The sequence below is a fragment of the Sus scrofa genome, chromosome 2 (genome assembly GCF_054392235.1).
Source record: "Sus scrofa isolate SSC_HxYL_T2T_F1_AM1 chromosome 2, Sscrofa_HxYL_maternal_Yorkshire_Landrace_v2.0, whole genome shotgun sequence".
Lineage (NCBI taxonomy): Eukaryota > Metazoa > Chordata > Mammalia > Artiodactyla > Suidae > Sus > Sus scrofa.
The window spans coordinates 119268009-119282056 of NC_139384.1; the positions used below are offsets into that span (position 1 = coordinate 119268009).

A 14048-nucleotide genomic window follows, 5' to 3' on the forward strand; every position below is an offset into this window, starting at 1 on the left:
AAAATAATTTTGCTTTTGGTGCTCAATCACTTTTTAGGGTAAAGGATGTATTCATGGCAATGATACGTGTTCAGTCAACAACTGTATGACTGTGAGATCTGTCTCTGCCCATGAGCCTACATAATTTCTTCAGCTAAATAAAAGTATGTAGCTCTTTTGTTTTGTTTTGTTTTTACTTAAAGACAGGTGTGAAACGCTGCAGCAAAAATGATGAGGCATATTTAAGAGGTGGCATGTTTGCTCTTATTTCATTAGTAAAGATGTACAAGTTAAAGGTTGGTTTCCTAGAAAGAAAGTTCTGAAACTTGGGGTCAATGGTTTTCAAAATATGTTCACAGAATGCTGTCACTCCCTCAATCTTGCTTTCCCTGCACTTTGTGCTTATGCTCCTGTAGTAGGTGGTGGTATCCTATCAAGAGAAAGGTTTAGCCTTTTAACAGTTTCTATTTCTAAATTATTTTTTCCCTCCATTTTCGCTCATTTGAGTATCTATATACTAAACAGGGCTTTTTGACACTGCACTATCACGTAACTGTATTTTTAAAAATTATCTTTTTTTTTTTTTTTTTTGCAAAAATACCATGTTTTAGAGGCTCAGCTGATCATTAAAGTAGTAATAGAATTTCAGCCCTTGTCTTACTCTCAGATGAGCTTTTTTGCTCTTCAACTTCCATCTGGCTGCATGTGTACCTCAGGTTCCACGGCTCCTGAAGCCAGGAAAGAAAAGACTCTAAAAGAATGGAATAAGTATAAACCTGTTCAGAACCCCCACATCTTCCTGACTCCGGCTCACTAGACCACTCTGAGGCCCACTGAGTCCTCTCCATTTCTCCTTATGCCCTTTAATGCCCATGCATGGCTCATGATGTCTTTTCCTTCCCTGAGCCTTTTATTTAAATCATTCCAGGATTTCAGTTTGAGGAGCTTTAAGAAGACCCTAAGTTATTAACTTCTCAAGATGAATCAGCCTAGCACTGAAGAAAGACTATTACTTGAGATCTTGAGAAAAGCAACTTATTTTTATTTAATTTCTCATTCTAACATACTTTTGTCTTGGAAAAGGTTTTATTCCATTATAACCATTAAAATTTTTTTAAGGGAACTTTGAAATGACTCTGGCCTAAGTGGTTTATTCTCAATCACAAAAAAGAGGTGGTGACATTGTCAGGCAGTTTATAAATGGCATAAATGCTCTAGAAGTGTTGGGGTGGAGAGAGAGCAAGGATGTTACTGTATGTTATGTTACTGTAATGCAGAGAGGACAGCAAGTGTCCAGTAAGATTGCCTTTTTAAACAATATGATTTGATTAGGGAAATGGAATTTAATGAGGAAGATTGCCTTGGAATTATAATAAGTATGATCGTAAAGCTAAAAGTGGAGCTTGTCAGCACTTAATGATGTACCTTCTATTTTGTTGTTGCTTTAGATTTATCAGATGGATCTTTTGACATTTTACAGTAGAAAAAATTAAGCATTTTTCTACTGAGGAGACCACTGCTAGAAACAAATTGAAAGAAGAATGGTGTGATTTATTTTGAGTTGGCTGGGCTTTTGGATCACTTCTTTACCCTAGTGGGAGGGAAATGTTGAATTTGTAATCTCATCATTGTGAAATGACTTTATTAGGTTCTATTAAATGATTTCAGAGGAAAAGGGTGAAACCAAATGTCCTAAAAGTTGTCCCCATGATCTTGGGGTTGTCTTTGATGTAGAGATTTATGAGAGAACACAGGATGAGGAAAGGGAGCTCAGAAGAACACGGCATCTACTGGAATGAAAGAGAGTAGCTACACAGACTTAGGAATCCTTCAGTGATCCTGGTTGGGGTTGCTTCTGGGACAAAGAGCTTTGAAGTTTTGGCTTTTGTGGAAAAGTTTAGCGGCACTTTAAAAGTTGCTACTGAATGCTCTTGAGAAAGGATTCTTACTGTGTGCCAGTGGAAAGAGAAGGGGAACAGAGAGTCCCTGATGTTGACCTTTAATTTACCAGGAAGAGTATTCATCACCAAATTTTTATGTGAAAGGATCATACATGGAAATATATATTTGGAAGACTTTGAATGCTCTGTCTATGGTCTAATGCTTCAGTTAGGTTAAGCCTAAGAACTTCTTACTGCCCATGTTTTGCCCCTAAGAAGTTCTTGAATTTGCTGAAATTCAGATTTTGGCTCAGGGCTTAGAGTTGAGATGGCAAATACTGAGCATGCATATCGCCTTGCTCCTCATCCACGCATGTGGCAGACATCACTAATCCATCAGTATCAGCGTATGTTCTCTGAGTCCAGATGTGACCTCATTATCTTTCTTAACCCAGCACTTTAGGCAGCTGCCGTTGAATTGATGGATGTTATAATGGAGATAAAACATGTTTGCCTACTACACCCTCTGCAGTGTCTTATAGTGTGAATTTTAAAATGTTCTGAATGTTTTTGAGGAAACCATTCTGGGCCCTGTCTTCTCACAAGAGAACAGAGGAGAATTCACTCACAAGGTGCCTCCAAGACTATGAGACTATGCAGACATTCTGGGGACAAAAAGGATTAAGATAGAATTCACCTTCAAGGACATACCTGTTATCCTATGGGACTGAAATCTGGGGAAGAACTATTTTGTTCATTTTTCTGTCAGCAGCTTGGCTTACATGTTGAATGTGCTCACTTAACATTGCTGATCTGTGTAGAAGGTGAAAGAAGGTGACTTTATGGGGAAATATGGAGAGGTCAAAAATACATGAGAGGCAGAATCTTCAAAGAACTGAATCTGAGAAACATCAGTTCATGCCAATAATTCAGTTGCCACTGCCGTCTTTTTCCTTGATGGTCTTTTAAGATGGACTGACTCATTTTCTAGGATAGAAGACTTAAGGTGGTGTGGTAGTTAAAGCACTGAAATTCTGGAGTTGGGGGCAGGGGAGATGAGAGCTATGAGGGATAAATAGATGGATATTTCAGTGATCTGTTTTCTCTTGCATTGCCCTTTATCCTGGGATGATGTGGGGTGGGAATGACTGAGAGATTTGCCTTAATTGTTTAGGGTCTGAAGTACATTTCAAAATGTGTATTCTTGCCATTATTTATATAAGAAATGAAACTACTATATGGTAAGTGTCTTGCTTAAGAAATTTCCTAATACAGATCATCTGCTGAAATAACCAACAAGAACCCTGCATTTGTTGGTAGCTTTCTCTATTTTACTTTCTAATATTTATAAAGTGTGTTTTGTTATTCCGTTGATGTTATATTTTTAGTGACATGCTCATCTAATGAGAAATTAATGTAATTATAGGGGAAGATGTTTAAAGGGTTAGGTATTTATTGTTGTGAATATTGTTTTCTGGTAGGCTACATCAGGTAATCCACTCATAGGTCAGAAGGATGTTCACTAAACATGACAGATTGATTTTTTTTAAGGGGAAAAGGCCACATTTATATTTGGTATAACATTGTCTAACTACTTTGGTTTTCACCAAAAATTCATTTCTTAAACGCTTGCTCATCAAGCCCTCAAAATAAATATTTGGGTATTATGGATTTTTTTTTTTCCTTCAGATTTTCTTTAAAATTTTCCTTGGGAGTTCCCCTTGTGGCACAGCAGAAATGAATACAAGTAGTATCCATTAGAATGTGGGTTTGATACCTGACCTCGCTCAGTGGGTCAGGGATCCTGTGTTGGCGTGAGCTGTGGTGTAGTTTGCAGATGCAGCTTGGATCCTGCGTTGCTGTGGCTGTGGCGTAGGCCAGCAGCTGTAGCTCCAATTCAACCCCTAGCCTGGGAACTTCCCTATGCCGCAAGTGCGGCCCTTAAAAAAATTTTTTTTTTCGTTGTTTTTGTTTGTTGTTTTTTGAGAAATCTTTTGACTAGAACAGAGATAGCAGATAATAAGCAATTGAAAACAAGACTTTTCCCACTGGGCTAGGTCACTCTGTTTAAAAATTATAGGAAATGCTGCAAATAGTAATGGTTCCTAATTTATGAATAGAAAAGTTGGAAGAGCTTTCTCATGGCCAGACTTGGTGTGACTGGTAATGAAAGGAAATTCCTTGGTATATTGACAACCAGATGTAGTGATCTTATAAGGCTACAAACAGAATATTCAGAGAACTATGATAGATTTTATAAGGTGTATAAAAGCAAACAAAACCTTGTTTGAAACAGAGCCATTGAGACTAAAGTATTATAGTTTGTCTGTTGGATTTAATGCTCCTTCAAATTTGTGATTCCACCTTTATTTCTTCATCCACCAAATATTGTGATATGTGCCAGGCACAAAAGTAATGGGAATACAAGGTGAGTAAACACAAAAGCCATAGTCAAGAACAAATAGTTGCAGTTTCAAATGAATGGTTTTAATAATCATAGATTTAAGATTTTTTTTGAGCACATGAATGACTAAGTCACTAATTTCACCTTAAGTGTGGGGAAATCTTCACCAAGGAAGCCATGCTTGGACATTGAAGGTGAAGGGGAATTTGCCAGGTGGGTGGCAGAGGTGAGGGCCTCCCAGGCAGAAGAGAATTCTGGACAGAAGTCCTATGCCTCTCAAAATCTCCAGCAAAGGAAATCACTCCTGTAGTTTAGGCCCATGTTTTCTGGGGAAGAATTTAGCGGTGAAATTTCAAATCTTGGTCCTTAAACTGCTACATAAAATTTTACAATTAGCATTTCTTTTAATTCAACAAACTTTTTACCTTAAATTATCTTCCCTAGTCTCAAGGACTATCTCATCTTCTGTGGGACTCTGGCAGTCCAGAGATTTCACAGATAATTAGCTGCACAGGAGAGTGGGGAGGGACTCTAGCTTGCTTTCTCTCTCCAGCTTTAACTGTTCCTCAGTACAGAAGAGAATGAATCCCCTCCTCTGCAAGATCCAAAACTTAACCCATTCTTTTTTAAGATTAAAGGATGTTGTTTGGTAAAACAATATTCCTGAGACTCTGAGGTTTCCGGCAACTCCTTCAGTAGAAATTTAGGCTGGACTGAGTTTGTTTAGCCACTGTAACCACTCCCAGAATTCTCTCCTGCAGGCCTCTTTCTAGGATTTAAAAGTACTTTTTGCTGAAGGAGAGGGAAGAGAAGCAGATGGAATTGTCTTGGAGCTGTTTTTTGTTTTTTGTTTTTTGTTTTTTTTTTAATTTAAAGAATTTTTAATAATTAACAGCTTATTTCTCAGTTCCTCTCTCCTTGTCCTGCTGTAAACAAACAAACAAAAAAAGTTGAAATAGTTAAAATGCTTGGCCATTTACATAATGTCCTATAATTGTGACCATCTTGATTTTGTAGTTTTATAGGGACCCACCCTGACTCTACCACTTATTTGGAGGATGTGGTTGATCACAAGCCTTAATTTTTTTTTTTCTTAAGACCACACCCATGGCATATGGAAGTTCCTGGGTCAGGGATTGAATACAAGCCCCAGCTGCAGCCTATGCCACAGCTGTAGCAATGCCAGATCCCTAACCCACTGTGCTGGACCAGGGATCAAACCTCTGCTTCAGCAGCAACCCAAGCCGCTGCAGAGACAGCACTGGGTCCTTAACCCACTGTGCCATGGCGAGAACGCCTAATTTCATTTAAAAAAGATGAAATGGGAAAAATAACTTTCATAGTTGTTGTGAGATACAATATATGTAATATAAAATGGCCTCTCACATAGTAGTTGCTGAATAAAGTGCAGCCATTAGCAGTAATAAAAAGTCTTTGAAACCCTGATTTGCCATATCTTTATTCATCCCACAACTGCTTTAAAAAGTTTCTATATACTAAAATAAAAGTACTGCTTTTTAAATTTAAGTATTTTGGATAATTTAATATTGCAAAATCTTAAATATGTGTGTGTGTGTGTGTGTGTGTGTCTGTGTCTGTGTGTAAGTTATGGGTGAATGTATGTTGCCCCTCACATCCAATTAATGCATAAACTTGTGTTTTCTGAACTGTTGACATACCAAGTGGTATGAACATGATCCACATGAGTGTGGGAAGAAAATAAAAGATGACCTGCTTTTAAAATATTTTTTACCTTATTTTTTAAAATTATTTATTTGTTTTATACATCATTTATATAGTTTGCCATTGTAATAGTAAATGCATAAAATGTATGAATAAGTACATATATTAGAGATATGAACTCAGTTTTTTTTTAAACTTTTTAAACTCATGACCATAAGAGTTTGAAAATCACTGAACTAAATGGCCTCATCCATTGTATACTGAAAATTCTCGTTGATGCCAATATACTTTCTTGGAATTTTTCCTTAGACTGTTTGAACACGGGCTTGAGATTTAGCAAGATTAAAAAAAAATAAGGATCATTTAAAAGTATTTATGGGGAGTTCCCATCGTGGCGCAGTGGTTAACGAATCCGACTAGGAACCATGAGGTTGTGGGTTCAGTCCCTGCCCTTGCTCAGTGGGTTAACGATCCGGCATTGCCATGAGCTATGGTGTAGGTTGCAGACGGGGTTCGGATCTCGCGTTGCTGTGGCTGTGGCCTAGGCCAGAGGATACAGCTCCGATTCGACCCCTAGGCCTGGGAACCTCCATATGCCACAGGAGCGGCCCTAGAAATGGCAAAAAGACAAAAAAATAAATAAATAAAAATTTTAAAAAAAGCATTTATGGACAGTATTGTTTTGATTCTTATTCCTCATTTTTTGGCTAGTAATTTTCTATCCACTGCAGTAGTTATTCAATTTCTTGAGTTTGCTTTCTAGTTTCTAATCTGAGTCATCAAAGAAGAGAACCCACCTGTCTCAGTAGGTTTCTGAAGGTTTTATCTGCGATCATTTGCTTGTGCACACATTATATTTTTGGTTAGGGACTTTAAAACCATGCAGTGAAATATTTGCTGAATATCCCATCTGCAGGATCCATTATTTGTGCCTTGAGTGACGTTGTGTTCTTAGTAATGGCTTTTAGTCATGTCTTTTAAGAACTTGATGCTACTTTACCCTGCAGAACTTTCTGCTTCTCCCATAATTCTTTCAGGCAGCGTTCTCTGATAATTTGAAGATCTTTATTGTTGATATGATTCATGTGCTCTCTAATTCTATTCTGGAAAAAGAAAAAAAAGTAAAGCCAGAGACTCTGTTCCGATGCACTTTGCTGTCAGGAACTTTGGCAACAAAGAGATAAGTAACAGTGACAGAAAATGGCATCTTCCTTTCCCTCTTCTCCTATTCCTCACCCTCTTTTCCCTCATGCTGCTGCAACTCCTAAGGGCAGGAGTTAATGCCCACTCTCTCTAGGCCCAGGCTGCTCCAGCTTAAAGCACTGAGTTAGACGTGGTCCGAGGCACTTCTTCCAGGTAACCCACACTGTTCTATCTTTACCTCCAACAGGCTCTGTTAAACCACACACACAGTGTAAGGTACCTCAGGAACAGTTGCAGTCGTTCTCTCTTAAACATGGTTTTGCTCTCTGCAGTTTCAGTTACCGGTGGTCCGCTGAGGCTCAAAAATACGACATGGAAAATTCTAGAAATAAACAACTCACAGGTTTACACTGGCACAGCTGTTCTGAGAAGCGGGATGAGGTCTTGCGCCGTCTCGCTCCACCCTCCTGTTAAGCGCTTAGCCGCCATCTTGGTTATCAGGTCCACGGTGGAGGTATCGCTGCTGCAGCGCTTGAGTTCAGGTAACATATTTTACTTAATAAAGTCCTCAAAGTGCAAGTGTAGTGATGCTGGCAATTCGGATCTGCCAAAGAGGAGTCATAAGTGCTTCCGTTAAGTGAAAAGCTAAAAGTTCTCAACTTAGTAAAGGAGAAAAAAAAATCATATACCGAGGCTGCTGAAATCTACGGTAAGAACGAAACAATTGTGAGGAAGGAAAAAGAAACTTGCTGGGTTTGCTGTCACACCTCACACTGCAAAAGTTACATTTGTGTGGTAAGTGCTTAGTTAAGATGGGAAGACAATAAATTTGTACAATAAGATATTTTGAGAGAACATAGTCACATAACTTTTTTTTACAGTATATTGTTCTAATTGTTCCATTTTATTATTGTTGATCTCATTCTGTGCCTAATTTGTAAACAGACTTTATCATAGGTTTGTACGTATAGGAAAAAAATATGTAGAGTCTGGTGGTATCCAAGTTTTCAGGCATCTGTGCGGGTGGCTTTGAAACTTATTCCTCCTTCCACGAGTAAGTGAGGACTACTGTGTTTGCCATGGAGAACTTCGCTACAGTTAGATACAGCCCAGTTAGCGAGGGCTACTGTATTTGCTATAGTTAACTTTGCTACAGTTAGATACAACCAAGTTAACTTCCTGTAAGACACGTGTATTACTTCTACTTAATAAGAAAGGAGATCAATTGTCATTGTTTCTTTATTATCCTTATAAGGAAGAAAATGTTTGATGTATAATAATCTGCATGTTTACATCTCTCCGTTAGACTTGTTTGGCTGCATAGCATGCCTGTTCCTGTTTCTAGTGTGTATTTTTGTTTTTCCAGTTGTTTCTGTTTTGCCTATGGTAAACTGAGAACCCAGAGGGGAGATTTTCAATTATTTCTGCTCAGTTTTCCTGAGTTGCTAACAATGCCCTTATTTGTTGTCTAGCAGCCACTGTGCAAACTGACTTTGACAAGGACTGTTTAGAATTCAGCTTGTCTTTGTTTTTCCTATAGAAATGTGTTAGCTATTTTTTGGTCTTCTTTCCAAAAATCTTGTGACTGGTGCAGCTTTTTCATACAGTCTGAAATTTTTTTTTAATTGTCTTTTTTTTTAATGCTCAACTGTGGAATTGTTCATTCTAATTGTTCATGAAAATGCCTCAAAATGATACTAATTCTTACCTTTAAGACTGTAATATATTTGAAAAATGGACAAAACAGCAAAAAATTAAAAAAATCAAATTTTATTTGGTTGCAAAAGGAAAAGGCAAAATAGTCTATTAGGCTTAAATTTGCACTCAGTATTCCTCTGTAGCTGCTAGTTTTAATAAAAAAAAGCTGAAGCAATGGAAAATTGGAGTGGAGGAGAGCTCTATTGAGTGTATGATTGGACCTTTTAGAAATTATAGAAATTCTCAAAACATTTTGTACCTAAAGGCTTTTCAAAGCAGTATCCCATTCATACAAATTTAGATTCATAATCAGAGTTTATAACAACCCTCTATGCAATTGGTTGCATCATCAAAAATTTGTACTAACAAGCCTTATTATGTGGGCTGATTAATGAATAACTCCCCATTCACAGACTGCATTCAGCATACCTGGGAAGTCTTGTTGCCCCTTCTCAAGATTTGCCTTATACTTGCTGTGTCCATACATATTCTATCAGTGTTTTGTTTTGAAATCAGTCAGTGTTTATAGGGTTAGTACATGTATTTCCTCTGACCACTTCCTAGATAAAGAGTGCTTAGGTTTATGCAGGCTATGTTTTGAGAATCTAGCATAACATGTACACACAGTGCTTTGACTCTGAATCAAATTAGGTAGTAGGTGGCTCTTAATGATACAGTTAATGTTCAGAATATGAATTTTCTTTAATACTCCATTCTCTTTGTTTTGTGTACATATAACCAAAGGTATCATGGAGTTGGGTTGTCATGATAGTTTTATCATCATTTTTTACAACTTGATGATTAGGATAATCATGCCAGAATGATTTTAAAATCTCTTTGCATGCATCGTTTAGCTTGTTATTTCTGTGAAGTCACATGATATCATTGATGTGCTGTTTAAGAAACTTTGAAATTACTTTTCTAAAAAGATAAAAAATCTTTGCAAGTAAATAATTTCACATAGTGTTTGAAGAATTATGTGAAAAGGGCTCAGAATGTTCAAGTCAGACCATTTGTAAGGGTTATTGCTCTAGGTTTGTTCAAACCCTTAAGACACTGATAGTATCAGAAATGAAAGGAGCAATGCAAATAATAGGACACAGAAAAAAATCTAAGTTGGTGCAGTTAAACTCACCTCCTCCCCTGCCCATCCCCCTTTTTTATTTTCACCTGGTTTAGATTTAAAAATAATTTTTCAATTGCAAACTTCCAAGTTTATTCCAGTATTCTCAGTGCCTTGGGCTATATGTGAATGCACAGTGTATGTTAACAGTACCTTTGTAACCATTTTGGGATTTTTTTAATGACTTGTTATTTCTGTGAAGTCGCAAAAAAATGTGACTGCTGGAATAGCAAGAATTAGGGCAAGGTGATGGAATCTGCGGCACCTTATAAAAGCCTGGCCTTATGCTTTAGTATATTTAACTCTCACACAATTTTTCCTTCTCAGAAGTTTGAGCTGTGGTTGGTTTTTGTTGATTAGGATAATCATGCCAGAATGATTTTAAAATCTCTTTGCATGCATCGTTTAGCTTGGGCACTTTTCATAATCACTTAGAGAGGGGCCAGAGCATCCTACCCAGAATTACCAGGGTAGGGTGGTGGGAAGAAACCTCCCAGGAAAGAGCAAGGTGAATTTGGGGAAGCATTTATCTTTGTTCTGCATATGGTTTAGCTATGGTGTAGTAATAAGGTCAGTCATAGTATGGAAAGCTGCATGATTGCAAGGAGCCAGGTCTATCTGAAATCAACCAGCAGAATATGCAATGGAAGGAACATGGGCCTTGAAATCAGGCAAAACTTGAATTTGAATTATGTGCTTGAACCCTGGTTCAGACACTTTAAGCTATATGATCTGGAGCTGCTGTTTTTGCGACTCAATTTTAAAAAATTTATTGTGGAAGATATGAACCAAGTTTATAGGTAATGGCTTAGCATTGTGTCTGGTGTAATAGTTACCCCCCCCCCCCCCCCGCTTACTTACGATAAAGAAACAGCTATCTATTCAGCTTTGGAATATAATTAAGGATGTTTGCATCATTCTTTTTTTTTTTTCCTTAATTCTCTCTGCATTTTTATTTATTTATTTAATTGAAATATAATTGACACATGACATTATGTTATTGTATTAGCTTCAGGTATACAACATAATGATTTGATATTTATGTGTATTGTGTAACATGTATCACAGTAAGTGTATTAACATCCATCACAACACAGTTACAATTTTTTTTCTTATAATGAGATTTTTTTTTTTTTTGCACACACACATTTTCTATGTTTATTTACCAAGTTTAACTAACAAAATTTTGGCAGCACAGAGAGAGGACAATTGGGCTTTATATACATGCCTTAGGAAAGGGCCCAGTGCTGTGTGGCACTTCTGTGTTGTTGTTTTTTTTTAATTTATTTTTTATTGTTATTTCCCCAACACACTTTTTTTCCCCCCACTGTATAGCATGGGGACCCAGTCACACATACATACATACTTAATTTTTTCTCCCATTGTCATGCTGCGTTATAAGTATCTAGATACAGTTTTCAGTGCCTCACAGCAGGATCTCATTGTAAATCCATTCCATGAGCAATAGTTAGCATCTGTTGACCCCAAGCTCCCAATCCCTCCCACACCCTCCCCTCCCCCCAGGCAACCACAAGTCTATTCTCCAAGTCCATGATTTTCTTTTCTGTGGAAAGGTTCATTTGTGTTGTATATTAGATACCAGATATGAGTGATATCATATGGAATTTGTTTTTCTCTTTCTGACTTACTTCACTCAGTATGAGAGTCTCTAGTTCCATCCATGTTGCTACAAATGACATTATTTCACTCTTTTTTATGACTGATTAGTATTCCATTGTGTATATATACCGCATCTTCCTAATCCAGTCGTCTGTCGATGGACATTTGGGTTGTTCCCATGTCTTGGCTATTGTAAATAGAGCTGCAATGAATGAAAGTTTTGTCCGGATATATGGCCAAGAGTGGGATTGATGGATCATATGGTAGTTCTATGTATAGATTTCTAAGGTATCTCTCATACTGTTCTCCATAGTGGCTGCAACAGCTTACATTCCCACCAACAGTGCAGCTTACATTCCCACCAACAGTTCCCTTTTCTCCATACCCCCTAAACATTTGTTACTTGTGGACTTATTAATGATGGCCATTCTTACTGGTGTGAGGTGGTATCGCATGGTAGTTTTGATTTGCTTTTCTCTAATAATCAGGGATGTTGAGCATTTTTTCATGTGCTTGTTGGCCATCTGTATATCTTCTTTGGGAAAATGTCTATTCAGGTCTTTTGCCCATTTTTCCATTGGATTGTTGGCTTTTTTTTGCTGTTGAGTTGTGTAAGTTGCTTGTATATTCTAGAGATTAAGCCCTTGTCAGTTACATTATTTGAAACTATTTTCTCCCATTCTGTAAGTTGTCTTTTTGTTTTCTTTTTGGTTTCCTTTGCTGTGGAAAAGCTTGTCAGTTTGATGAGGTCCCATTGGTTTATTTTTGCTTTTATTTCTGTTGCGTTGGAAGACTGACCTGAGAAAACATTTGTATGGTTGATGTCAGAGAATGTTTTGCCTATGTTCTCTGTTTTGCCTATGTTCTCTTCCAGGAGTTTGATGGTGTCTTGTCTTATATTTAAGTCTTTCAGATATTTTGAGTTTATTTTTGTGCATGGTGTGAGTGTGTGTTCTAGTTTCATTGATTCCTTTTTTTTTTTTTTTGTCTTTTTAAGGCTGCACCTGTGGCAGATGGAGGTTCCCAAGCTAGGGGTCAAATCAGAGCTGTAGCTGCCAGCCTACGCCACTGCCACAGCAATGTGGGATCTGAGCCACATCTTAGACCTGCACCACAGCTCACAGCAACACCAGATCCTTAACCCAATGAGCGAGGCCAGGGATCGAACCTGCATCCTCATGGATATTAGTCAGTTTTCTGCTGAGCCATGATGGGAACTCCCATTTTTTCTTTTCTTTTGTTATTGCCCCACAGCATATGAAGTTCCCAGGCCAGAGATCAGATCTGAACCACAGTTGTGACCTGTGCCACAGCTGTGACAATGCCAGATCCTTTAACCCACTGTACTGAGCCAGGGATTGAACCTGCATCCTGGTGCTATAGAGATGCCATGATCCCATTGCACCACAGAGCCACCTTCTCATCGTTCATTTTTATTGATTTTTCTTTTATTAATTTTCTCTTATTCTCATTATTAAAATAATATTAAAGCATGTCACAGACCATAAAAACTTGGTTTAAAACAATTATGGGCATTTTCTTCTGCTATGAAGAAATTATTCTCTCAAAGTATCTTATGTTTGATATTATGCAATAGAAGTGATATGGCTGATGTCAACTCTGAATCAAGTTTCCAGGAAGAGTGTCAAGCAATTGTGCATTGCTCTAGTTGATTGCTGAAATGATTTTCCTCTTTCTCATTTATGTGTTTCATTTTATTGGTGAGGGCAGCTCATAAAAACAATGCATAATCAAACCTGTTTATCAAGATAAAAGTCTCTAGCCCATGAATTTCAGTTTCTTTAAGAACAAAGAAGAAAAATACCCACCCTTCCATGACTAAGCCACAAAGCATCCTTTACACTGATTGCAAAATTAATGGAATAGCATAATTTATAGATAAACATTTAAAAATTTTTTTCTAAATTGTTTCCAAGCCTAGACTTATGGGTTAGTTAGAGTGGGTTAGACTTCTTAAATATTTTCTTAATGTTTTCTGATAGTAGTGATAATTAGATGGATATCCTCTTAGAATCAGATACTGTAATGTAGCTAAACAGATTAAATTGAACATTTATTTAGAGTCTAAGTTTTGAGTTGGAAATAAATGTATCTTACTTTGCTTTCAAACAACATTAACTTTTAAATAAGATATAGTAAATCTTTAGTCCTGAGTCCCTCTTTTTGGTTGTTAAATCTGCTTATTTTTGGTATAATTCTAGGGTAAGATTTTTCAGTATTTTCTCTCTTACCCCTAAGTCATTAAATAAGTGTTGTGTAGGGTCCTAAAGACTGTGGTATTTCATAATGATATAAATGTATGAATTCATTTTAGGAAATATGAAAACAATTGCAAAGTTAAAACTGGAGAACATGGCAATTAACTTTCCTAAGTTGCTTTTTATTAACTTTGTTGGGGTAGGGGGATCTATTTTCTGTGTGATTCCCTAAACTACTTAATTAATAACTTAATGACAGAGCAGTTTTATGAGTTTGTGCCCTGAAATTGCTTATTTTG

At 37.1% G+C, this 14048-nt stretch overlaps 1 protein-coding gene across 7 annotated transcripts in view; it reads left to right on the top strand.

Annotated features, from left to right (window-relative positions):
* MACIR (macrophage immunometabolism regulator) overlaps window positions 1-14048 on the top strand; it is a 790687-nt gene that overhangs the window by 19747 nt on the left and 756892 nt on the right. For 2 of the 7 annotated variants that reach the window (XM_085014198.1, XM_085014199.1), the window contains one exon: window positions 38-106. The exons of the other annotated variants lie outside the window; for them this stretch is intronic. In XM_085014198.1, coding sequence (XP_084870324.1) covers window positions 38-42 — 5 coding nt within the window. In that variant the 3' untranslated portion in view covers window positions 43-106. Of the gene's footprint in view, window positions 1-37; window positions 107-14048 lie in introns of those variants that run through there. 7 annotated transcript variants of the gene reach the window in all.